Consider the following 25,089-nt stretch of genomic DNA (forward strand, 5'->3'; position numbering starts at 1 on the left):
ATACTTAAATAACATAAGAAAAATGTAATTATATCAAGAACTTACCTGCATTGCGCTGAGAATATGACATAATTGTCAATGAACAAAGTGGACCGAAATTAACCAAATGAACCGAAATAGACCAAACTAGACCGAATAGACCAAAATAAACTATAAACCAAACTGGATAGAAATGAAGCAAAGTAGACTGAATGAACAAAAGTGGACCAAAATGGACCAAATGAACCAAAGTAGACTGAAATGGACCATAGTAAATCAAATAGACTGAAATGGACTGTAATAGACTAAATGGACCAACATGGACTAAAGCGGACCAAAATAGACCAAAAATGGACCAAATAGACAAAAATAAACCTAGTTGCACAAAGATAAACCAAAATAGGCTGAAATAGACTGAAGTTGACCAAAATGTTACGATGATGTGGGTCAACTGAAGCGTGATAATAATAGATGTAAGGTTGAATTTTATCAACCATCTTATTGGTTTTATTCCGTGGCAAATTTGCTTGTATTTTAGCAATTAGTAACCCTGTATTTAGGTGGGAATCATGTAAGGGTAGTGTGTGAGAGAGTGTGAAGAAATGCTCAAGATTGTACAAAGAAGCAGAGACTCGCGACTGGATCTCGTGAGTGGCTCGCAGCTTGCAAGCCGCCAGAAATTTGCACACGTGCCAAGCATGCCAGAAGCTAAAGAGTCGCGCCAGCAGTTGCACTACAGGACAAAAGTCCCAGGCTGGCTAGGCCATTAGCTCACAGCTTGAACTTGCGACTCAATCCAGTCGCGAGGTCAAGTCGCGAGAACACCTTGTTTGGGAAAAACTAACTTTTCACATTCCTTCTCACCCTACTATATATATACCCTTATATTCACGATATTGAGAGAGCTTTTAGAGAGAATTTTGAGAGAGAAAACCTAAAGAAAAACAAGATTGATTCATCCACAATCTTTACATAGAGACTCTTCAAATTCCTTTACTTTCTTCCTCTCCATTGTCAAATCCTTGAGAGGTACATTACCAAAACATTTTCTCACCATACCCATATCTATGAGGAGGCCATTTGGTATTTGGAAAGCAGTTAAGAAGGGACCAATTTCATATTGGTAGATGTTATGGTCAAGTAGCAGAATTCGGCAAGCTAAAGAAAAAATAGGTTCAGCGTAACCTCGTTGGAGTAGGAGCTTGGAGGGTTTAGGTACATTGGAAGGTCTTCTACTGTTCATGTATCCCAACTACATTCTTTAGTGGATTATTTACCGCTTGGAGGGCGGCGGAGAGGTTTTACGTCGAGGGCTTCGGTTTTCTCTTCGATAACACATCAAGTGTTGTCCTTGTGTTTGCATCTCTCTTCCCTTAATCTTTTCCATTTAATTTCTGCTGTAGATGTGATTTTATTTGGTTTAGATTGTTCATCAATTCTGTTTTAAGCTTATATTTATATTCCGCATATTAATTGTTTGACATTAAGGTTGAATTGGTAATTTGTAATTTGGGGGTCTAAACATTCATAGTGTTTTATACACTAATTGAACTTTCAATAGATACTACACTTCAAAAACATATACATAAATGAGCATAGCCAAGAGCCTTATAGCTCAACTAACACCACTCAATATATCTAACAAAGATGCTCATGATTTGAATCTCTCTTCCTAACTATCAAATTAAAAAGATATATTAATTATTTATTTATTTAATTTAAAAAAAAAAAGAAAAAAAAGAAGCAAACAAACACACCAATATGAGTGTGCATGATCACTCAAAAACAAATGATAAAAATTCCTTCGACTACAAGAGCACTCTCCATGGCTGATTTTTCCATGTGGACTCAATAGAAATGCCTTTTTTTTTTTTTCCTGAAATTGGACGAAGGCCAAAAAATATAGAAGGTTTTTACTCAATGTGACCTTTACAATGACTTATTAGCTGCCTGGGCTCTCTGTAAGTTCATTTCCACTGTATACACATTTGGCTTATCTTTACTAAAAACCATTATAATAATGAAGGTCAATGATCTCGCGTAAGCCTTTACCTGCTTCTTTATCCAATTAAAAAAAAAAAAAAAAAAAAACATAATCATGTAAACACATGGACCTGAGATCCCAAATGGGGGGTCAATCTTATCCATTTCCTTGTCAGCTTCCTCAACCACATATAAAAAGACCAAATAAAAAAAATTTGTTGACTGACCAATATGATGAAGATGATTGGAAGAAATTTCTCATATGAGCTCAATAATTAAGGCTTCACGGTCTAATAGAAAGCCAACTGAGAGAGAGGAATGGAGGAGAAGAAAGGTGAAGTTGTCCTGTTTAGAACATGGGCCAGCCCAATCTGCACTAGAGTTGAGATAGCCCTCAAACTAAAAGGCATATCCTATGAGTATGTGGAGGAAGATTTGACAAACAAAAGTGAGTTGTTCCTTAGCCTCAATCCAGTCCATAAGAAAGTACCTGTGCTTGTTCACAATGGGAAATCCATTGCTGAGTCCCTCGTTATCCTTGAATACATAGAAGAGTGCTGGAATACCACCCCAAAACTATTGCCTGAGGATCCTTACCAAAGGGCAAAACTACGCTTTTGGGCCAACTATTATGATCAAAAGGTGAGTTCTCTCTCTCTCAACTCTAGTTTTCTAGTACGCTAAACCCGATATGAACACGAGATATGTTCAAAATCGAGCAAGTATTGATCTTGTATCCTGTCCAGTGCACTAAAACATTGGACAGAAGCGCTTTGACTCTTGGTTAACTAATTCAATAAAAATTAAATTAAATTTAAAACAAAAACAAAAACAAAAAATTGTATCCCCCTATTTGTTGATTTGCTACTGCCAATTATGTAGCTTTTGTGTTCAAACACTAATAAAAGCATTTTGTGTCATCAGATTGTGCCAAGCTTCTACATCATCATCGTGTCCAAAGACAAGGAGAGAGAGAAAGCCATTGAAGACTAGAGCCAATTGCTTAAGGTGTTTGAAGAAGGTATTGAAAAGGATTTTCCAGGGCAGTCTCCATTCTTCAATGGCGAGATCCTAGGTTATCTTGGTATCGTTATTGGCTCACATGCATGCAACTACCAAGCTTTTGATGACGCCATTGGTGTGGTACTCATATCAGAAAAGAATCCAGAGTTTCTCTCGTGGATCAATGCTCTGAAGAACTGCCCTCTGATGAGGGAGACACTACCACCTCATGACAAATTGGTTGCCAAGTTGAGTGCTAGACTTAAGTCTACTTAAGTTTAATATTGAAGATGGTTGCACCTTTTAATTGTTTGGAATAAATCCTTGTCTCTTAGCCAAATAAAAAAAATTAAGTGTAAGCAGAACTATGATCCTACTGTTTGGTTTCTATAAAGGGTTGCCTATGTTTTTTGTTTCTACTGCATGTTCACTTCTTAACACTAGATTTGGCTCAAATGTAAACTAGAGCAAATGAAAAAGGTTGGCTAAAATGCCTTTTACACTTAAATTCGTGGTTGCATCTAAATCCACAGAGTTTGATGTATGTTTAATTGGAAGAAAACAACCTAGCTGACCAATATGGTAATATGGTAGGTGATATCTAATAAGGATAGTTAACTAATTGTAAGTTTAACTGAAAGAAAACAACCTAGGTGACCATTATATAGGTAATACTTAATAAGGAAAGTTAACTAGTTGTTAGATAATTTCTCATCACAACACTAGAAGATTGAAGATGAGACATGGAATTGTGTGGAAGGGTTAAAGCAAGCCCATGTATATTATCAAAATATGTTGGACATGTACTTGGAGCCTTTGTTTTAAGTCAAGTATAAACCGGACGCAAGCCCACTCCAAGACATTGCAATTCGAGTTTAATCATGGATAACTTTTGATTGTTAGCCCAGTTAAGGTGTAAGCCCAGTTTTTTTTTTTTTTTCTTTTTCGTTTTTAGCTAATGTAATCCCCTCAATCTTTGTCCTACAAAAACTAGGTAATTATAAAAAGATATCATAGTCTGAACTGTTCAAAATATGTTGGGCATGTACTTGGAGCCTTTGTTTTAAGTCAAGGATAACCTGGATGCAAGCCCACTCCAAGACATTGCAATTTGAGTTTAATCATGGATAACTTTGGATTGTTAGCCCACTCCAAGACATTGCAGTTTGAGTTTAATCATGGATAACTTTGGATTGTTAGCCAGTTAAGGTGTAAGCCTAGATTTTTTTTTTTTTTTTTTTTCATTTTTAGCGAGTGTAATCCCCTCAATCCTTGTCCTACACAAACTAGGTAATTATAAAAAGATATCATGGTCTAAACTGTTTAATAAGGACTCGGCTTAGATGCACTGGACCTATTGGGTTGATAACATATGGCTAAAAATGGACACATTTCACTATTGTGATAGGTCCAATGTAATTGAACATTAGACTCAAATTTTGCCCATCAGATAATAAACTAAAATCTAAGATCTCATGTAATACATAAACCTAAAAACCATTTTATCAATCATTTAATAATATGAGCATATAACAATCTTCTTTTGCTCTTTCTTAATTTCTTGTCACCCAAGATGACGAAGGCTGCTATGCCACTTTTCTTATCCCCTATTTGACTATTAAAATCTAGAACTAAATACAAATTCTTAGGACTTCTTCTCCAAGATTTTGTTCTAGGAACATCTAGTCCAACTCTAATAAAATTTTAAATCTTTCTATTGTCACCATTGACTATAGTGCTCTCTGACCCACCAAACACCACAATTGCAAAAGATCTCACAAAAGTAACTCTATAAATCAATGCCTCAAACAGCCATACATGCATTACACACCAATATTTAAGATACAAGACAGAGAGAGAGAGAGAGATCATAATGGAGAAGCAAAATGAAGTTGTTCTGTTTGGCACATGGGCCAGCGCCTTCTGCAAGAGAGTTGAGTTAGCCCTTAAAATCAAGGGCATACCTTATGAGTACGTAGAAGAAGATCTAACAAATAAGAGTGAGTCTCTCCTCCACTACAACCCTGTACACAAGAAGGTACCTCTACTTGTTCACAATGGCAAACCCAATTCTGAGTCACTTGTAATCCTCGAATACATAGATGAGTGCTGGAATAACACACCAAAACTACTGCCAGAGGATCCTTACCAAAGGGCTAAAGTTCGCTTTTGGGTCAACTTTGTTGATCACCAGGTGGGTAGTACCTAATTACTTATGCTATTACTTTTTTTTATAAAAAATAATAAGTAGCACTAGAGTCTATATATTTGTCATTTTAAAAAAATTGTAAAATCATTTGTTTAAACTTCAATTTGTCCATATAGAAGTTTAGAACTATATATTAATAGACTTAACAAATAGGAAATTATCAACAAAAGAAAAAATTGTATCCCACCGCATGCCTAATTAATTATGATACCTTATCTAGGTATGAATATGGTGATAATAACTCTACTTTAAAAATAAAAAAATAAAAACAAACAAACAAACAAAAAATAAACAAATATCTAAAAAAAAAAGGGAAGTGAACGAAATTTATAAATAATATATATTCCAATCATTTTCCTCTTTCAACCCTCCTCCTCTCTGTTCCCTACCTCTCCTTCTGTTCCAAACATATTCTGAATAAGAATAAAAAGTCTCAAGTCCTCCTTAAAAGAAGAAAGTATTTCACATATCAAATATATGCATCATTTCTCACATAATGTGTAGGTCCTACTCCTACACACTTGTATAATTGTGGGATTTGCACGCAATAAGAGGATAAATGCACGTATATCATTACTCTGAAGGAGCCTAGCTTGTATAACTTCAACTATTATTTATTGAAAAATTGGGCTCTCTTTATGATTTTAAGTAAATGCTAATTACATGCATCCTGTTAGCAGATTATGGCAAGACTCTTACCCATCATCATGTCTAGAGGCGAAGAGAGAGAGAAAGCAATCAAAGAATTCAACGAGTTGCTAAAGGTGTTTGAAGAAGGAATCAAAAAGGATTTTCCAGAAGAATTTCCTTTCTTTGAACGCAAGTCCTTGGGATATCTTGATATTGTTGTGGGCGCACATTTTTGCAACTACGAAGCTTTTCATGAGGTTGTTGCTGTGGTTTTTAGCCCTGAAAAGAACCCAGCAATGATGGCATGGTTGGAAGCTCTAAAAAACCATCCATTGATGAAGGAAATGCTCCCACCTCATGACAAGTTGGTTGCTGAGATGAGAGGAAAGTATTTGGGCCAATCTCCTTGAGTTTGATCCTTAGGCTAAAGGAAATCCTAAATATACTAGCTACTTAAATAAAAGGGTTATTAATATCCTATGGTGTTTATCGAATAATGGATATGTAAAAAAGCCACTTCTTATTGTATAATTTTTTTTTAATGAATAAAAGACATTATTAACAAGTGAAAAAGTAAAACACTATAGAGGATCAAGCCTCAATCTTGATAACAAACTCAAAACAAGAGGGATAGCTACCCAAATCAAAAGAGCCAAAAACATTACACTTAAGAGACCATTTAGCTAAAGTATGAGCTGCTACATTTGCTAAATTCTTGACATCGGCATTTCATTGTTACGGTATAGTTTAAGTTTTAACTATACGAGCTTGTGATGTATTTCAATTGAAAGTTTAGTAATAATGACATTTTTTTTTTGGTAGTACTCCATATCTGTCCCCCTCCCCTACTAAATACCTATATGAACGTGTGTGATCCAAAAATAAATAAACATTCCTAGTCAAGAGCACTCCATATGGCTGAGTGGAAATTGTGGAATCAGTTAATAGCTTCGACGAAGGCCTTGGTTTACTTCCACTGCATTCACATTAGATCTTGGCTCATCTTTACTACTATAACAATTGTAATGCTGAAGCCTATACATTTTTCCTGCTTCTTTATCTAATTATAAAAACTGTATAACACATGGATCCTAGATCTCTAATGGGTCAACCTCATCAATTTCCTGGTCAACTTCCTCAACCAAATAGAAAAAACTAGTTGACCTAAAAGATAAAGATGATTGAAAGATATTTCTCATATGAACTCTTTAAATTAAGGCTTTTCAGAATCTAAAAGAAAGCCAACTGAGAGAGAGAGAATGGAGGAGAAGAAAGGTGAAGTTGTCCTGTTTGGAACATGGGCCAACGCATTCTGCACTAGAGTTGAGCTAGCCCTCAAACTGAAAGGCATACCCTATGAGTATGTGGAGGAAGATTTGACAAACAAAAGTGAGTTGTTCCGTAGCCTCAATCCAGTCCACAAGAAAGTACCTGTGCTTGTTCACAATGGGAAATCCATTGCTGAGTAACTCGTTATCCTCGAATACATAGAAGAGTGCTGGGACACTACCCCAAAACTATTGCCTGAGGATCCTTACCAAAGGGCGAAACTCTGCTTTTGGGCCAACTATTATGATCGAAAGGTGAGTTCTCTCTCTCAATTCTAATGCTCCAATGCACTAATCGCGATATGAACATGACATATGTTCAAAATCAATAGTCAAGTATTGATTTTGTATCCAGTCCAGTGCACTAAAACATTGGACAAAAGCCTTGCCTCTTGGTTAACTAATTCAATATAAATTAAATTAAATTAAAAAAAAATAAAAAAATGTATCCTCCTCTCTGTTGATTTGCTATACTCATACCAATAATGTAGCTTTTGTGTGCAAACACTAACAAAATCATTTTGTGTCATCAGATTGTGCCAAGCTTCTACATCATCTTCGGGTCCGAAGACAAGGAAAGTGAGAGAGCCATTGAATACTCGAGCCAATTGCTTAAGGTGTTTGAAGAAGGTATCGAAAAGTATTTTCCAGGGCAGTCCCCATTCTTCAATGGGGAGATCCTAGGGTATCTTGGTGTCGTTATTGGCTCACTTGCATGCAACTACCAAGCTGTTGATGAGGCCATTGGTGTGGTACTCATATCAGAAAAGAACCAAAAGTTTCTCTCATGGGTCAATGCTTTGAAGAACTACCTTCTGTTGGAGGAGACACTACCACCTCATGACAAATTGGTAGCCAGGTTGAGTGTCTGGCTTAAGTCTACCCAATTTTAATATTGAAGCTGAAAGAAAGGGTTACCATGCATTAAGCTCTGATTGAAGATGGTTGCACCTTTTAATTGTCTCTTAGCAAAATAAAAATTTTAAGTGTAAGCAGAAATATGATGCTACTGTTTGGTTTCTATAAAGGGTTGCCTGTGTGTTTTGTTTCTACTGTATACTTCTTAAAACTAGAGTTGGCTAAAATGTAAACTAGAGCAAATGAAAAAAAGTTGGCTAAAATGCGTTTTACACTCCAAATTTGTGGTTGCTTCTAAATCCAGAGTTTGATGTATGTTTAATTGGAAGAAAACAAGCTAGCCGACCAATATGATAGGTGATATCTAATAAGGAAAGTTAACTAATTGTAAGTTTAACCGAAAGAAAACAACCTAGATGACCATTATATTGGTGATACTTAATAAGGGAAGTTAACTAGTTAGAAAAATTCTCATCACAACACTAGAAGATTGAAGATGAGACATGGAACAGAGGAAGGGTTCAAGCAAAACCATGTATATTGTCAAAATAAGTTGGGCATCTACTTGGGTCCTTTCTTTTAAGTCAAGTATAACCCAGGTGCAAGCCCACTCCAAAACATTGCAGTTTGAGTTTAATCATGGATAACCTCAGATTGTTAGCCCAGTTAAAGTGGAGGCCCAGATTTTATTTTATTTTTTTCTTTCTTTTGTTTTTAGTGAGTGGAATTCCCACTATCATTGTCCTACACAAACTGGATAATTATATATAGAAAGATATCACGGTCCAATCGGTTGAATAAGGACTTAGTTTGAGTACACTGGACCAATTGGGTAAATGATATGTGGCCAAAAATAAACATGTGTCACCATTGTGATGGGTCTAATGCAACTGGACACTTGACTCAAGCTTTGCCCATTAAATAATAGATTAAAATCTAAGATCTTATGGATTACCTAAACCTAAAAACTATTTGATCAATCCTTTAAGGATGCGGGCCAAAAGTGTTTGTTATGAAACATGTAAGTCATTGTACATGTAACGTAGTTCTTATGCTCTTTCTTAATTTCTTGTCACCCAAGAAGACAAAGGTTGCTATCATGCTAGGCCAATTTTCTTATCCCATATTTTACCATTAAAATCTTGAAGTATGTACAAATTCTTTGACTTCTTCTCCAAGATTTTTATCAAGAAACATCTAGTCCAACTCTAATAAAATTTCAAATCTTTCCATTATCACCATTGACTAAAGTGTTCTCTAACCCACCAAACACCACAATAAAGTGCAAAAGATCTCATAAAAGGAACTCTAAAAATCAATGCCTCAAACAGCCATACATGCAATTCTTGAAATATGAAATTTTCAACCACAAAAAAGAAAATGGTTACTTAAAAAATGTTGAAGCAAGATTTATTAAAGAATATAAATTTTGGACAAGTTTGTAGGACCAAAAAAATGCCCTCCAAAATTAAAAAATTCAATTATAAAAACAAATAGTGCAAACAAAATATATATATATATATATATATATATATATATATATATATAGGAATGATATAAATGAAAAAAAAATACTAAATAAATCCCACACTCACATCACGTGCAAAAGATGTGAGGTTGTTTATGGCAGCCTAAGCTTACAGTCCACACCAAAAAGAAAAAAGAGATACATAGGCAGAGCATTTGCAAGAAGAAAAAAGAAAAGAAAAGAAAAGAAGAGAGCGAAAAAAGAAAAGAAAAGGAGAGAGCAAGTGAAGAGGAGGAGCACGCAGCAATAGGTTTATATATGAGATTTTATTAGTCCCTTTCTTCTCTAAATTTCTCTCTATACCTCTTCCTTAAAACTAAATTTTTGTTTGGTAAAACAAATAGAGTGAAGTTTCATGAGAAGTTCTTAACTCCATATATGAAACTTGAAGTTCTACCAATCAAACAAACAAATAAAGTTTTTGACTTTACTACTTTGAATCAAATTTATGGAATCCTTGATTCTACCATTATATGGAGTCCTTGACTTTACCAATTTAAAAATTGGAGTCTTCGACTCTCCTCCATTTAAACAAGTTGATGGAGTCTTTGGGTCCACCATTATACTTAGTAATTCCACCAATTAAACAATTTGGAATTATTGATTCTACCAATTTAAAATAATACACTTAGGTGCCGTTTGGATTCGGCTGAAAGTTGCGTCTGCGTCTATGTTCCTTCTTTTCTTTTTTTTCTTTTTTTTTTTTTCATTTCACACGTTTTGCAGAAAGCAGGGGACAATTAACACTGTAGGAGTACTATTCATACACTGTAACAATACTGTAGCAGTACTGTTTATGGGACCCACAGCCACTTTATTCATAAAAAAATATTAAAAATTGGTCCCACTGTACTATTTACACATTTAAAAATTATGTTGCTACAGTGTTTTCAGTTTTCAGTTTTTAGTTTCAGCAATAATAAGTTCAATCCAAACAGACCCTTAATGGAGTCCTTGACTCCTAAAATTATTTTAAATAAAGTGGGGTTATTAATTCCTTCAAAATCCAATATGACTAATGTGGGGCCAGGGAACTTGTGATCCGGCCCATGCTCTTTAGGGCCCGGGGCCCGAGCCGAGGAGGGTATTTGCCGAGGACGAATGGGGAAAGGCCGAAGTGTCGAGTGGAACAGCCGAGGATGACCTTGTCCTCGGCACTCCAGGACTTTAAGGGTAAGAGCAACGTCTCGATGATGGCTGCCCCCAAAAAAGCCCCCTGAAGGAAATGCGAGTAAAAGGGGACCCACATGAGGGTACGGTGTGAAACTGGATCAGGGTAAATACGTCCCCTCCACATTAAATGCACCCACCAGCATCCTGACCATGTTGATAAGAAAAGACGCCTGGACAGGGTGACTTCGATCATCGCAACTAACAGAAAGCAAGGAAGGATAGCTGATGGGACGAGTACAGAAGTAGGCACCTACCTGATCAACAAGTGGAGGGCTAAGATCCACCAAGAAAGGCTATATAATATGAAGGTTAATGCACCAAGAGACGGGCTGGGAAAAATGGCCAAAAACCAGAGCCTCCCAGCCCGCCCCCAAGAGAACGACTCATGGAGCGAACACGATTTAATTATGTACGAACACCACGAAAAACCACCGTCCGGTGACCAAGGCCTAGCCTTTCAAACCCACGCTCTATAAATGATATTGTTTGGGCCTTTTTACTCGCGAATCCAACATTATTATGGGTCGTTCCAAATTGTGTCCTTACAATTGGCGCCGTCTGTGGGAAAGGCTTATGTGTTGGTATAGGCGGTAGGACGAGACAGTCCCCTTGTTATTTCTAACAGTCGGTTGTAGTGTTCTAACGTAAAGTTCCACTAGGGGCTACGTTTCTTTGCTAGGGGCTGCGCTTCGTGGCGTCAGCAGCACTGATGGTTCTAGGGGCTTGGCCGAGGAGCTAATCCCTCTAAACCAAGGTCCCACGCCATAACTGAAGGGTTAATTCCCCCAACTACTTAAAAATCAAGTTTTGGACAGAACCAAGGTATTGCATGGTCCTCGGACTCAAACCTATGGGGAAACCAACTACTTAAATATCAAGTTTTGGACAGAACCAAGGTATTGCATGGTCCTCGGACTCAAACCTATGGGGAAACCAACTACTTAAATATCAAGTTTTGGACAGAACCAAGGTATTGCATGGTCCTCGAACTCAAACCTATGGGGAAACCAACTCTTAAATTCTTTTGGACAGAACCAAGTATTGCATAGTCCTCGGACTCAACCTATGGGGAAACCAATACTTAAATATCAAGTTTTGGACAGAACCAAGGTATTGCATGGTCCTCGGACTCAAACCTATGGGGAAACCAACTACTTAAATATCAAGTTTTGGACAGAACCAAGGTATTGCATGGTCCTCGGACTCAAACCTATGGAGAAACCAACTACTTAAATATCAAGTTTTGGACAGAACCAAGGTATTGCATGGTCCTCGGACTCAAACCTATGGGGAAACTAACTACTTAAATATCAAGTTTTGGACAGAACCAAGGTATTGCATGGTCCTCGGACTCAAACCTATGGGGAAACCAACTACTTAAAAATCAAGTTTTGGACAGAACCAATGTATTGTATGGTCCTCGGACTCAGACCTTTGGGAAAGTCAACTACTTAAGAAGAATTCTAAGTCACACAGTCCTTGGACCAAATACCAGAAAAGGTTAAGGCTAGGAAAGATATTAGGAAAATGGCGAAACGCCTTATTATTCAACGACCTGCAGGGGCTGTTCATTTTTTGTTATATATCCTCGGATGATTATTTCCTACACGGCATCGAGCATTCCGCTATCATCTCGTTCAAGTTTGGGGTATACAACCAATTTTCAACTTAGTCTTATTGTACACGATACCTCCAATACGTTCATGATAACATCTTTTTCTTGTAAGGATTTTTACCCTAAGTATCATTTGTTCAAATCAACATTCTTACGACGGCTAGCTTCAATAAGCATAGAGCAAGGTCTTTTTATTATACGTGCAACCATGCAAACATGTTATGACAATTAGTTAAGAAATCATAAACGATAGTAAGTATCGACGATGGCAACTGACAAGTAACTAAAAGGAAAAAGGAAGAAAAGAATTTCATATATATGCTCAACAGGTTCAAAATTACCAACAGAATACAAAATCTTGTCAATAAATTTAAAAAAAAATAAAAAATAAAAAAAACTAGCTAAGTCATCAAGCTAAAAACAAATATGAAGCCTGGCCGGGGTTTTTACTTCTTTAATTTTGCATCAGCCACGTCCGGGGAAGGTGGAATGGGATCAGCTTCGATGCCCTGGAGGACGGTCCCTTCTGGGGAGGACTGAGCAGGATCGATGTTGGTGCTCTTGGGGACCATAGCAAGGGGAATTGCTTGTAAAGGCTGAGCAGATATGGCTGGCTCTTCGGCATTAGGCATCTGAGTGCCAACCACGGGCTCAGCAACCTCTTTGGGTGCCTCGGGATTCATACGTTGAGATGCTTCAATCACATCCTGAAGCTCTCCCTCTTTAAGCGGCTCGCCAGGAGAGGCGCCAACCTGTACGGTTTCCGACTCAGTGACCCCTTCCTCGTGTTGGTCGCTCGTAGCCATGGAGCTGGTGGAGGTGGCCTCACGGATGGCTGTAGGGTAGAATATGTTTTCCGCTTTCCACAAATCGGAAGAAGCATCCACCCCAGCTCGCTTCAAGGCCTCTTCCCAAACCTGGGAGCAGTAAAGCCTGCATACTCCAAGAATCTGGGCTTTGAGGGAGGCTTGGGTGTCAGCTACCCCTGCGTTGTAACCGTCATCCTCGGCCGTTTCCTTGGCAGCCTCAGCCTCGTTTCTGGCAAACTCGGCCTCCCGCTTGGCCCTAATGGCTTCGTCACGGGCATACTCCGCCACACCTTTATCATGCTCTGCCGTGACCAGTCTTTAATTTAAATCCTTGATCAGCTCTTTAGCTATTTGCAACTGATCCTCGGCTTCTAGCAGACGTTTTGTTTGGTCCTCGGCCTGTTTTTGGGCGCTGGCTAAACCCGCCGAGGCGCTATCCCTGTCTCGGATAGCGTCTGTTAGGGCAATCTTGGCCTTGGCGAGGTCGTCCTCGGAAGCCTGAAGAGTCCGCGTGGCCACTAAGCGCTTGGAGTGTTCATTCTCGGCCGCCTTACTCTGATGGTTCACCTCTTCCTTCATCCTATAGGTGGCCTGGAGAGCCTGTCAAGGGAGATAAATACATCGTGAATGACAAACCGGAGTGAGAGTTAATAAAGTTTTAGGTTTTAAGAGCCTTACCATGCCCAAGTACCTCTTCGTACTGAGGAAGACCTCCTGCATCCTCATTTTCTTCAGCCCATCCACATCGGTGGGAAGTAGCATGGTTCTCCCTAGTGCGTCTGCCACGTAACCACCCTCGCCATCTCCAAGGTCCTTCATGGACGCAGTTTCCAGCAGTGGCCCCCCGTGGAGCATTGGGGCAGGAAGCCAGGCATTTGGCAAGGACTGGGCTTCGATCCCCTTTCCCTTGCCTTGGGAAGATTGGGATTCAGTCTCTTTACCCTTGCTTTGGTGCCCAATCTTCAATTGTTTCGCATGCGGGGCTTCCTCCCTCTCCTTAGAAGGTTGGGATTTTACCCCATCCATGGTTTCCTTGCCCTTGGGGCTCCTCTTCCTCTTTGAATCAGTACCTTCCGGCCGAGGAGGCAGAGCTAGTTGGGAAGGAGCAGGAAGTTTGGGGCGGGGGGACTGTGGCTGCGACTTTGTGGAGGATGACCTAGTCTAGATAGTCTAGGGCTGAGGTGGTGGGGACGGAGCATTGGATTGCGGCGTTCCTTGCGCACCCTTCCCCAGCTGACCCTCGAGGAGTTCGATTAAGCTGGTCAGGGGCTTCCTCTTGAGTCCCATCTCGGCTTGAGAAGATGTGCCTACTGATGACAATTCCGCCTCGGACAAGGCTGGGTCCCCAATATCACCAAAAGGATCCTCGGATTGGTTGGCTAGGTCAAATACCCCAAACCCTTCCTCGGGCTGATCTAACTCGCCTTCGTCCTCTGCTACTTGATGAGATGAGGAGAGGTCTACCAATGGGATGCTCTCTGGGACAGATGGTACTTCGGAGATTAAAAATCCTGTCTCGACCACGGTAATTTTTGGAAGCCGAGGACGGCTGGCGCTAATCACATGCCTAGCGTCGGCAAATGACTTCTGAACCGGAACGTACCCTAATATTTTGTGAACGGCTCGGACTTGACCATCTCCGTCATTTACGAAAACTGCCGCTTGTAGAACAGCCTCCAAGTCCACCCGGTTGACTAAGTGAAAATGTCGTTGATAAGCGTGTGGATCTACAAAAGAAAAACACGTATGCATGGTTAGTTACTGAACAACATCAGATTAGAATAGCGCAAAGGGTCAGCGCCCTTCCATTCCCTATACCCCACCTGGTTCTCCTTCCTGAGGTAACCCCTCGTTACCGGCCCCATAGGGATTCTCATACCCCCCTCTACAAAGGCGAGGACGGGAATTACTACCTCACCCGTTTCCCTCTTACAGTGCCACTCCCCCATCTTACAATGCCTCAGACTTACGTTGGGAGGAATCCTGTAATCGGCGATAAACTTTTTCATCGCCTCTTCAGTATCGACTAATTTCCTCAGTCTCGATTTAGCCATCTCTATGATTTACTAAACAAACTCAACCAGCGACGGGAGAAGAAAGGGAACCAGAGAAAAATAAACCCAGAAAAGAAAAAGCACGAGTTAATGGAGGCAGGGAACTTACATAAAAGAGGAAAGACGCTTCGGACAGGCTTTTTGTGCTGGAGATAGACTTGAGTTTGGACGAAAGTTCAGATGAATCCAGGGTATACGCGCTAGAACTCTTAAGTGCGAAACTGAAGAAACAGATCCGTTCCAAAAAATCATTTATACTTCCTAGGGTAACTGCACAAATTTTCCCGCCCATAAAGACCAAGGAATCACCATCGTTTGATCTTCATCATACCGTAGAACGTGGGAAACACAGAGCCGCCCGTATTTAATGAGGCCACGTTTCACCTTACAAGGGCTCCAGGAACGTGTCTCGGGCAGACGGAAAGTCTTGGGAACCGACAAGTGACAAGGGTTGATAGGCCTTGACAGGTATCTGATGTCATCAAAACCCTCCTATCCGTCCGAGGAGTCAGATAGCAGGATTTTGAGGGGCTATTGTGGGGCCAGGGAACTTGTGATCCTGCCCACGCTCTATTAGGGCCCGGGACCCGAGTCGAGGAGGATATTTGCCGAGGACGAATGGGGAAAGGCCGAAGTGTCAAGTGGAACAGCCGAGGATGACCCTGTCCTCGGCACTCCAGGACTTCAAGGGTAAGAGCAACGTCTCGATGATGGCTGCCCCCAAAAAAGCCCCCTGAAGGAAATGCAAGTAAAAGGGGACCCACATGAGGGTACGGTGTGAAACTGGATCAGGGTAAATACGTCCCCTCCACATTAAATGCACCCGCCAGCGTCCTGACCATGTTGATGAGAAAAGACGCCTTGACAGGGTGACTTCGATCATCGCAACTAACAGAAAGCAAGGAAGGACAGCTGATAGGACGAGTACAGAAATAGGCACCTGCCTGATCAACAAGTGGAGGGCTAAGATCCACCAAGAAAGGCTATATAATATGAAGGTTAATGCACCAAGAGACGGGCTGGGAAAAATGGCCAAAAACCAGAGCCTCCCAGCCCGCCCCCAGGAGAACGACTCCTGGAGCGAACACGATTTAATTATGTACGAACACCACGAAAAACCACTGTCCGGTGACCAAGGCCTAGCCTTTCAAACCCACGCTCTATAAATGATATTGTTTGGGCCTTTTTACGCTCGAATCCAACATTATTATGGGTCGTTCCAAATTGTGTCCTTACAACTAATTCTTAAGATTCCTAATTCCTTAACAAAATTGGAGTTTCCAATTCACAAAATAAAATGAACATAAAATTGATGTGAGGAAATTTTTCGATTCCCAATTTCTAAAACATGTTCATAAAATTAAAATTGCTTCAACAGAGTTTTCTTTCCCTTAATTAAATTTGGAAACTTCAATCAAAATATCATTGCTTGTTAAAATTCCTACAAAGAAGCAAATGAAAGAAAGGGAAATTTACTCGGACATTCAATTTCTCAAAAAGAGTATCCTTGGTTCAAAATCCATAAAAGCATGGGTCCTTGATTTATCTTTGAGATTAAAATAAATTGTCTCACCCAAAACAAAATTAAGTCAATACTTAATTAAATACCAAGTCTTTGACTTAAATGTCCATCATTTATATCGGAAAAATCATATTTGAGGATTGTAAATCTAAAACCTCAATTTAAGAACTATGAATTAGCTTCATCCCCACCACCAAGGGTACGTAGGCAACCTAAATAAATTATTAGGTGCAACCACAAATGAATAAAAACACATATTCCTCCAAACATAAAAATGAATAAACTAATGTACAAACGCAATGTGGTTCGAATCAAAAAATCTTTCCTTGAAACAAAAGATTGTAACTAAGAGATACGTTGTCTTAAATGGGCACAACTTTATGGAACTACGAAGCTTTTCATGAAGTTGTTGCTGTGGTTTTTAGCCCCGAAAAGAACCCAGCAATTTTGGCATGGTTGAAAGCTCTAAAAAACCATCCATTGATGAAGGAAATGCTCCCACCTAATGACAAGTTGGTTGCTAAGATGAGAGGAAAGTATTTGGGCCAATCTCCTTATGGTTGATGCTTAAGCTAAAGAAAATCCAATCATATACTAGCTACTTAAATAAAAGCAGGGGCAATTGTACGTTATCTTCAAGGGTTCAAATGAACCTCCTGACTTGGAAATTAAAAAATATTATATTAAAAAAAATTATTAGTTTGATTTACATTTAAAAGTATTTTTCACCTTTGATCATAGCTCAATCCAAAATCAAGTAACAACACAGATCAACCAATCCCAAAACCCAAAACAATACAAAATGCTATCACTTTCTCTCTTCGATTTGATTTCTAATCTCATTCTCATGAATCTCATCTCATCTTTTTTTTTTTTAACTATCTAAATCAGTATCTCTCTTTATTATAAATTTATATTATATATGTGTGTAATATTGATTGTATACGTTATTTATTTATTTTGTCATAATATTATTTGTGTGAATTGTAATGTGTGTGAATGTGTGTGTGTTATAAATATAATATAACTTTATATAATTTATTAATTAGAAAATACAGAATGTTTGTTACATGTGTGCATATTGTTAAAAAAACAAATGATGTTTCAAATATTTGATTGGTTAAGTAGACACTTAGTATATTATTTATGTATAAATGAATGTGGCAATATGGATCAATAATTAATACAATGCCAATGGATTTAGTTTTGTCATTTAGTTTAAATATTTTTTATAAAAACAATGAAATATTTTTTATAAAAAAAATGACAAATAGGAAATAACAATTGAATAAAAATAAAAATGTTGTACAAACTTAAGAAAATAAAATGGTCACACTTATCCATATTAATAATAAATAATGACAATTAATAATGAACTATCATGTAACTATTTCAAAACATGAAAAGTCTTAAAAGGGCTTCTCAAACAAAAAAAAAAAAAAAAAGTCTTAAAAGGAAATTGTAAAACTTCATATATTTCTTTTAAAAAAAAAAAATTCATGTATTTGCATTTTTCGTTTTCTTTTTTGTCCATGATTCAATAAATTCAAATTCTATTTTTATTAAATTATTATTAATTTAAGTTTCTTAATGACACCCCCGAAAAACAATTCTAGAGCCGCCACTGAATAAAAGGGATATGAATATCCTATGGTGTTTATCGAATAATGGATATATAAAAAAGCCACTTCTTATTGTATAATTTTTTTTAATGAATAAAAAATTTTATTTAAAAGAGAAAAGATAATACTATATATACAGAAGAACATGCCTAGGGAGGCTCAACATGAGAACATAAGCTCCCATAACTTCACTAGCCAGTATAGAGACAACACCGTGGGAAACATGGAGTTTAACACACATATTTGAGAGCTTAGCCCCCAATTAGCAATATCAACCCTCTTTTCCCTTTGCTGCAAAACTCAAAGACCTGCCTTCATTCTAAATCATCTCCAAGAGCTGATACAATGATTCATGCTGGTAAATGGTCTCTTTGTGAGGCAACCAAGTGAACCCAGGATTCATTCTATAGCTACTCTGCCTAACCAACATGCAAGAACAGAGGTTATGATGCATGACTCTAGTCCCTCTTTTGATAAGCTACAAAATCAAAAACCAAAAAAGCCTTCACCCAAAAGGCAAAGATGTGATGAAGCACAGGTTATAAGCAGCTCGCACCGAAGAAGAATTGATCAGCATTAATGGAGTCCGAGTACTGAAACTCAATAGGATTCTTATAATCAAGTAGAGGAAGTGTCAACTGTAATTGCAGCTCTACAATGTTCTGGTATTGAAAATAATGAGCTTATCATTAGGATTAGAATCCCTGACAACCCTAGTCAAAACAGGGAGCCAAACTTCAGCTGGAACAGATCAACCGCTCAACAATTACAAGCTAGTTTGATGTTATCACAGATTTTGCACCTTTTGGCCAACCTGGGGCTATCGGAGGCGGCCCATGAAAGGCCTCCAAAGCAACCATGAAGATTTTGGCATGGAACTGTAGGGGTCTAGGCAATCCCTCTACAGTTTCTCTATGCTCAAAGATTGTCCAAGCACAAAGACTATCCATTATGTTTTTGATGGAAACAAAACAAAAGGAAGGTAAGGGCAAATATTGGACACATAGATGGTCTTTTGAGAATTTTGAAGAAGTGGGTAGAGTGGGTATGTCAGGGGGTCTTTTGTTGTGTTGGTCAAATGTTTATCTTGTTGTATTGGATGCATCAAACAATATTCCACACTAGAATAGAAATGCCAAATGTTGGTTTTGTCTATTGCACTTTCATATATGGTCATCCAACCACACACAAAAGGAAACATGTATGGAATCATCTTTTATCCTTTCGTAGCACTGTAACAGGACCTTGGGTATGGATTGGAGATTTTAACCAAGTCCTTAACCAAGAAGATAAATTTTCCCTTAGGAATCAAGCATGTCCAGGTGCAATAGACCTACACAATTGTCTCCAAGAAGCAAGTATGATCCCTATGGATTCCATAGGAGTACAATACACATGGAAAAATAATAGGGAAAGGGAAGAATTTGTGTGTGAACGGCTCGATAGAGCCTTTGTTAATCTGGATTGGCTGCACACTTATGAACATAGCAGTCTGGAAGCTTGGCCAATATCAATTTCAGATCATGCTCCTCTAATATTAGATACCCATAAAAGGCAAACCTTTCACAAAAGACCCCAAAGATTTGAAGCTATGTGGTTATTACACCCAAGCTGCAAAAAACTCATAGAAGAGACATGGCAAGAAAAAATATCGGGTTCAGCTGCATATATATTGACAACAAAACGCAAGAGAGTGCAACAGGTATGTAATGAATGGAATAAAAATGATCTGGGAAATATCCATAAACGTCTAGCAGATCTGAAGAACCAATTGACGTATTTGCAAAATCAACATTACACTCCAGAGATAGACAAACAAGAGAAAGAGAAACAGCAGGAACTACAACTACTGTTGGATATGGAAGAATCCTTCTGGGCACAGAAAGCTAGAAAAGACTGGATACAAAAAGGGGATAGAAATACAAAATACTTTCATGCTTTAGTAAAGCAAAGGAGGATAAATAATCGTGTAGTTCGCATTAGATAGGACTTAGGGCAATGGTTGGAGGATGATGAATCTATTAGAATACATATTAGAGAACACTTTGAAAAGCTTTACCAAATGCCAAAAGAGATGAGTAAGGAAGACATACTAAGGAAACTGGATAGTTACAATCTTCCGGGGTTATCTTTCATTCATAGGCAAGAACTAGACAAAGACTTCACAGAGAAGGAAGTTAAGGATGCTGTTTTTCAGTTGGGAGCCTGGAAGGCACCTGGACCAGATGGTATTCCTACATTGGTTCCCCAAAAATGTTGGAATATAATGGGACCTACAATTACACAAGCTACTCTTGGGTTCTTAAAATCAGGTTTCATCCTCAAAGAACTCAACAACACTTTCATCACCTTGATCCCAAAGTGCCAAAGTTCGGAAATGGTTGGAGACTTTAGACCAATCAGCTTGTGTAACGTTGCCTACAAGGTAGCATTGAAAGTTTTGGCAAACAGATTAAAACCCATTATGGAAGACATTATTACCCCATACCAGAATGCTTTCATCAAAGGGCGTCTAATTTCAGACAATCTTATAATTGCTCATGAATTACTCCATACCATAAAAACCAAGAAGAAGGGCCGAGCTCGATTTGCAGCTATAAAAGTAGACTTGAGTAAAGCTTATGACCGCCTAAGTAGGAATTTCTTAGAAGCTGTCCTTCAAAAAATGGGATTCAGCCAACTATGGATTAACTCTATTATGCAATGTGTAAGCATAGTAACCTACAAAATCCTAATCAATGGTGCACCAACTGAAAACATCAAACCAACAAGAGGTATCAGACAAGGTGATCCGCTTTCCACTTACCTCTTTATTCTTTGTGCTAATATTCTATCTTGCATGCTACTAGATATAGAGAATAAAGGACTCATATAGGGTATTGGCTTACGAAAAGGAGAAATGCCTATATCACACTTATTTTTTGCTAACGACATCCTTTTATTCATGAAACTAAACAAACATACTCCAGAAAAATTGAAAGAGGTCTTGGAGAACTTTTGTAAAATGTCTGGACAAAAAATAAATGATAGCAAATCTGTCATGACTGTCAGTCCGAACTGCAATTCTGAAGAAAGGGAAGAGTTGCAACACAAGTTCAAGATTCAAATAAAAAACAAGATTGGAAAATATTTGGGGATTCTCATTGATCCAGGCACCAAAATGAAGGAAATAGGAAATCAAATCATTGACCGAATTCAAAGTAAATTACAGAACTGGAAAGGTAAGTTATTGTCCCAAGCAGGCAAACTCACCTTGATCAAATCAGTCATGCAAGCTATGCCAATTTACACAATGTCGATACATCTCCTTCCAAAAGATACTTGCAATCGAATTGACAAAATAGTGCGAGATTTTTGGTGGGGTGATAATATTGAGAAGAAAAGGATTCATACAATTGCTTGGGAAAAGATTTGCCAAACAAGATGAAATGGTGGTCTTGGAATTAGGAAAATAGAAACATTCAATAAAGCCTTAGTAGCAAAACAATTTTGGAGGATAGGGCAAAATCCGCAATTGTTATTAGCCAAAACCTTGAAAAGCAAATATTTCCCCAAGATCAACAATATATGGGAAATAGATCGAGTTCCTAAAAACTCTAGTAAGATGTGGAAAAATATATGGCAAACAAGGAATTCCCCACTAGCGCAAGCAAAGTGGCAAGTGGGAAGCGGGGACAGCATTAGATTAAGAGACTCCCTTTGGTATAAGCCGAGGAGTACTGACCATTTAGATCTTCTTCAACTACAGTATGGTACAGTTAAAGACCTTATGGATCCTATATCAGGGAACTGGAATAGCAATTTGATTAATACAGTTTATAATAGGACTGAAGCAGAAGCTATCCTGAACACGACTTTCTCCAAATTTGGAAATATTGATAAGGTAATCTGGCCCTTCTCTAGTAGCGGAGAATATCAAGTGAAAAAGGGCTACAAGATATTAACGGCCTTATATCAAGAAAACACTAATCGTAATGACCATACAAGGAAAAAATGCTGGCTTAATCTATGGAAATTAGGGTTTCCTTTTAGGGTGTCTACTTTCTTGTGGAAATTTCTTCACCGTGGACTACCTACAAGAACCGAATTAGCCAAGAGGCAGATGATTACGGATGATACTTGTGCAGTTTGTGGAGAAGACCAGGAAACTCTAGATCACCTGTTCATGTCATGTCACTTTGCTAGAGCTATATGGTATGGTTCTGCTCAAGGGCTGAGAACTCATCTGATATACACAACAGATATGGCTAACTAGATGCAGTCACAAATTGAAAAGTGTAATATAAAAAGTCAAGGGGATTTAGAGATATTAACTAAACAAGGAGCGATTCTTTGGACAATTTGGAAGACAAGAAATAGAGCTATTTTTGAGAGACTAGAGCCAGACATCCATTAAGCTTTGCGCACAGTCCAAAGATTAAAGAGTGAATGGATGCAAGCAATGACCCCAAGAGCAACACTACTACAACCCACAAGAGAAAAGAGATTACATAAATTTCTCAAGCTGTAAGGGATGGCAGATTTTAATTATCATAGGAAACAAAAACCGCTGCGGCAATATAAATTGGGATGGAGGAGCCTTTGTGATTAAAAATCACTTAGGACAGTCCGTCAAGAAGGGATGTTTCTCATGGCATACGAGGAATAAGAAGACCAGCAATCTTTTAACTATTCGCGAAGCGCTCTATACTGCTTGGAAGGAAGGATATAGAAAAGCCATCTTACTTGTTAACTCAGAAAATTTAGCGTATGAGCTGGCAACCATAAATACAGACAACAAGGAAGCAAAGATTCTCCTTGAAGATATCCGAACCCAAAAGAGAATGTTTCAAAGTTTACAAATCAAAGTTGCTCCTGAACCCATATTCAAGGAAGTCCAGCAATTGGCGAAGATGGCAACCCAGCCTTTTACATACACTCTTTGATTTTCCATTGTTACCAAAAAAAAAAAAAAAAAAAAGAAGAACATACTTCACTTCTAATAACAAACTCAAAACAAGAAAGACAGCTACCCAAATCAAAAGAGCCAAAAACATTACACTTAAGAAACCATTTAGCTAAAGTATGAGATGCTACATCAGCTAAATTCTTAGCATCATCATTTCATTGTTACGATGAAGTTTTAACTATATCAACTTGCAGTGTATTTCAATTGATAGTTTAGTAACAATGACTTCTTCTTTTTTATTTTTGGGTAGTACTTCATATTTGTGACATGAATTCACGTCCCCTCCCCTACTAAATACCTATATGAACATGTGTGGTCCAAAAAATAAAAATAAACATTCCTACTTCAGGAGCACTCTATATGGCTGAGTGGAAATAGTGGACTCAATTAATAGCTTGGACAAAGGGCCAAAGGTCAATAATCTTGCGTAAGCCAATACGTTTTTCCTGCTTCTTTATCTAATTATTAAAACTGTATAACACATGGATCCTAGATCTCTAATGGGTCAACCTCATCAATTTCCTGGTCAGCTTCCTCTTTAAATTAAGGCTTTTTAGTCTAAAAGAAAGCCAACTGGTTGAGAGAGAGAGAGAGAATGGAGGAGAAGCAAGGTGAAGTTGTCTTGATTGGAACATGGGCCAGCAATGCCTGCACTAGAGTTGAGCTAGCCCTCAAACTAAAAGGCATACCCTATGAGTATGTGGAGGAAGATTTGAAAAACAAAAGTGAGTTGCTCCTTAGCCACAATCCAGTCCACAAGAAAGTACCTGTACTTGTTCACAATGGGAAATCCATTGCTGAGTCACTAATTATTCTTGAATACATAGAAGAGTGCTGGAATACCACCCCAAAACTATTGCCTGAGGATCCTCACCAAAGGGCAAAAGTCCGTTTTTGGGCCAACTATTACGATCAAAAGGTGGGTTTTCTCTCTCTCTCTCTCTCTCACAATTTCGATGCTATAGTTTTTTTTTGTTTTTTTTGAGGAAAAACGGCAGATTATGTGTATTGAACACGATATGAACATGATATATATTCAAAATTGGTTTAGTGTTGATCTTGTATCTCATCCAGTACACTAAAACATTAGATGGAGACCTTGCCCCTTAGGATAACTAATTCTATAAAAATAAAATAAACAAACATTTGTACTCTCCTTTTTGTTGATTTGCTACTTCAACCAATTATGTAGCATTTGTGTGCAGACACTAATAAAAGCATTTTGGTGTCATCAGGTTGTGCCAATCTTCCACATCATCTTCAGGGCCAAAGGCAAGGAGGAAAGAGAGAAAGCCATTGAAGACTTGAGCCAAGTGCTTAAGGTGCTTGAAGAAGGTATTGAAAAGGATTTTCCAGGGCAGAACCCATTCTTCAATGGCGAGAGCTTAGGGTATCTTGGTATCGCTATTGGCTCAAATGGATGCAACTACAAAGCTGTTCATGAGGTCATGGATGCGGTACTCATATCAGAAAAGAACCCAAAGTTTCTCTCATGGGTCAATGCAATGAAGAACTGCCCTCTGGTGGAGGAGACACTACCGCCTCATGACAAATTGGTTGCCAGGCTCAGAGTCTATCTCGCATCTACTCAAGCTTAATATTGAAGAGGAAAGACAGGCTTACCATGTATCAAGCTCTGATTGATGATGGTTGTACCTTTTAATTGTTAGAAATAAATCCTGTCTCTTTGCCAAAAAAAATTAATGTAAGCAGAAGTATGGTGCTACTGTTTGGTTTCTATGGGTGTTTTGTTTCTACTGTTCAATGCTTAAAACTCGCATATGTTAGAAAGATTTCCATTAAAGTTAGAAATTGCAGCTTGTTAAAAT

At 38.3% G+C, this 25,089-nt stretch overlaps 3 protein-coding genes and 1 pseudogene across 3 annotated transcripts; all 4 read left to right on the forward strand.

Annotated features, from left to right (window-relative positions):
• The first annotated feature begins 2,200 nt into the window (after positions 1 to 2,200).
• Positions 2,201 to 3,388, forward strand: LOC115979586 (glutathione S-transferase U10-like). The gene is made up of 2 exons (XM_031101639.1): positions 2,201 to 2,604; positions 2,887 to 3,388. Exons 1-2 carry the CDS (start codon positions 2,281 to 2,283, stop codon positions 2,953 to 2,955), a joined length of 393 nt encoding a protein of 130 aa, XP_030957499.1. The 5' UTR covers positions 2,201 to 2,280; the 3' UTR covers positions 2,956 to 3,388.
• A 1,449-nt stretch (positions 3,389 to 4,837) lies between these two features.
• LOC115979585 (glutathione S-transferase U10-like) lies at positions 4,838 to 6,220 on the forward strand. The gene is made up of 2 exons (XM_031101638.1): positions 4,838 to 5,158; positions 5,854 to 6,220. Exons 1-2 carry the CDS (start codon positions 4,838 to 4,840, stop codon positions 6,211 to 6,213), a joined length of 681 nt encoding a protein of 226 aa, XP_030957498.1. The 3' UTR covers positions 6,214 to 6,220.
• An 842-nt stretch (positions 6,221 to 7,062) lies between these two features.
• Positions 7,063 to 17,254, forward strand: LOC115981251 (annotated as a pseudogene).
• Positions 17,255 to 23,821: 6,567 nt separating this feature from the next.
• LOC115981971 (glutathione S-transferase U10-like) lies at positions 23,822 to 24,969 on the forward strand. The gene is made up of 2 exons (XM_031104427.1): positions 23,822 to 24,179; positions 24,496 to 24,969. Exons 1-2 carry the CDS (start codon positions 23,856 to 23,858, stop codon positions 24,856 to 24,858), a joined length of 687 nt encoding a protein of 228 aa, XP_030960287.1. The 5' UTR covers positions 23,822 to 23,855; the 3' UTR covers positions 24,859 to 24,969.
• The last annotated feature ends 120 nt before the right edge of the window (positions 24,970 to 25,089 follow it).

The sequence above is a fragment of the Quercus lobata genome, chromosome 3 (genome assembly GCF_001633185.2).
Source record: "Quercus lobata isolate SW786 chromosome 3, ValleyOak3.0 Primary Assembly, whole genome shotgun sequence".
NCBI lineage: Eukaryota > Viridiplantae > Streptophyta > Magnoliopsida > Fagales > Fagaceae > Quercus > Quercus lobata.

Bases quoted from the DNA above. Each gene is read 5' to 3' on its own strand.
- LOC115979586 (XM_031101639.1), top strand. From the start codon at position 2,281: ATGGAGGAGAAGAAAGGTGAAGTTGTCCTGTTTAGAACATGGGCCAGC. The intron at 2,605-2,886 runs GTGAGTTCTCTC...TTGTGTCATCAG, and splicing joins CCAACTATTATGATCAAAAG to ATTGTGCCAAGCTTCTACAT.
- LOC115979585 (XM_031101638.1), top strand. From the start codon at position 4,838: ATGGAGAAGCAAAATGAAGTTGTTCTGTTTGGCACATGGGCCAGCGCC. The intron at 5,159-5,853 runs GTGGGTAGTACC...TCCTGTTAGCAG, and splicing joins TCAACTTTGTTGATCACCAG to ATTATGGCAAGACTCTTACC.
- LOC115981971 (XM_031104427.1), top strand. From the start codon at position 23,856: ATGGAGGAGAAGCAAGGTGAAGTTGTCTTGATTGGAACATGGGCCAGC. The intron at 24,180-24,495 runs GTGGGTTTTCTC...TGGTGTCATCAG, and splicing joins CCAACTATTACGATCAAAAG to GTTGTGCCAATCTTCCACAT.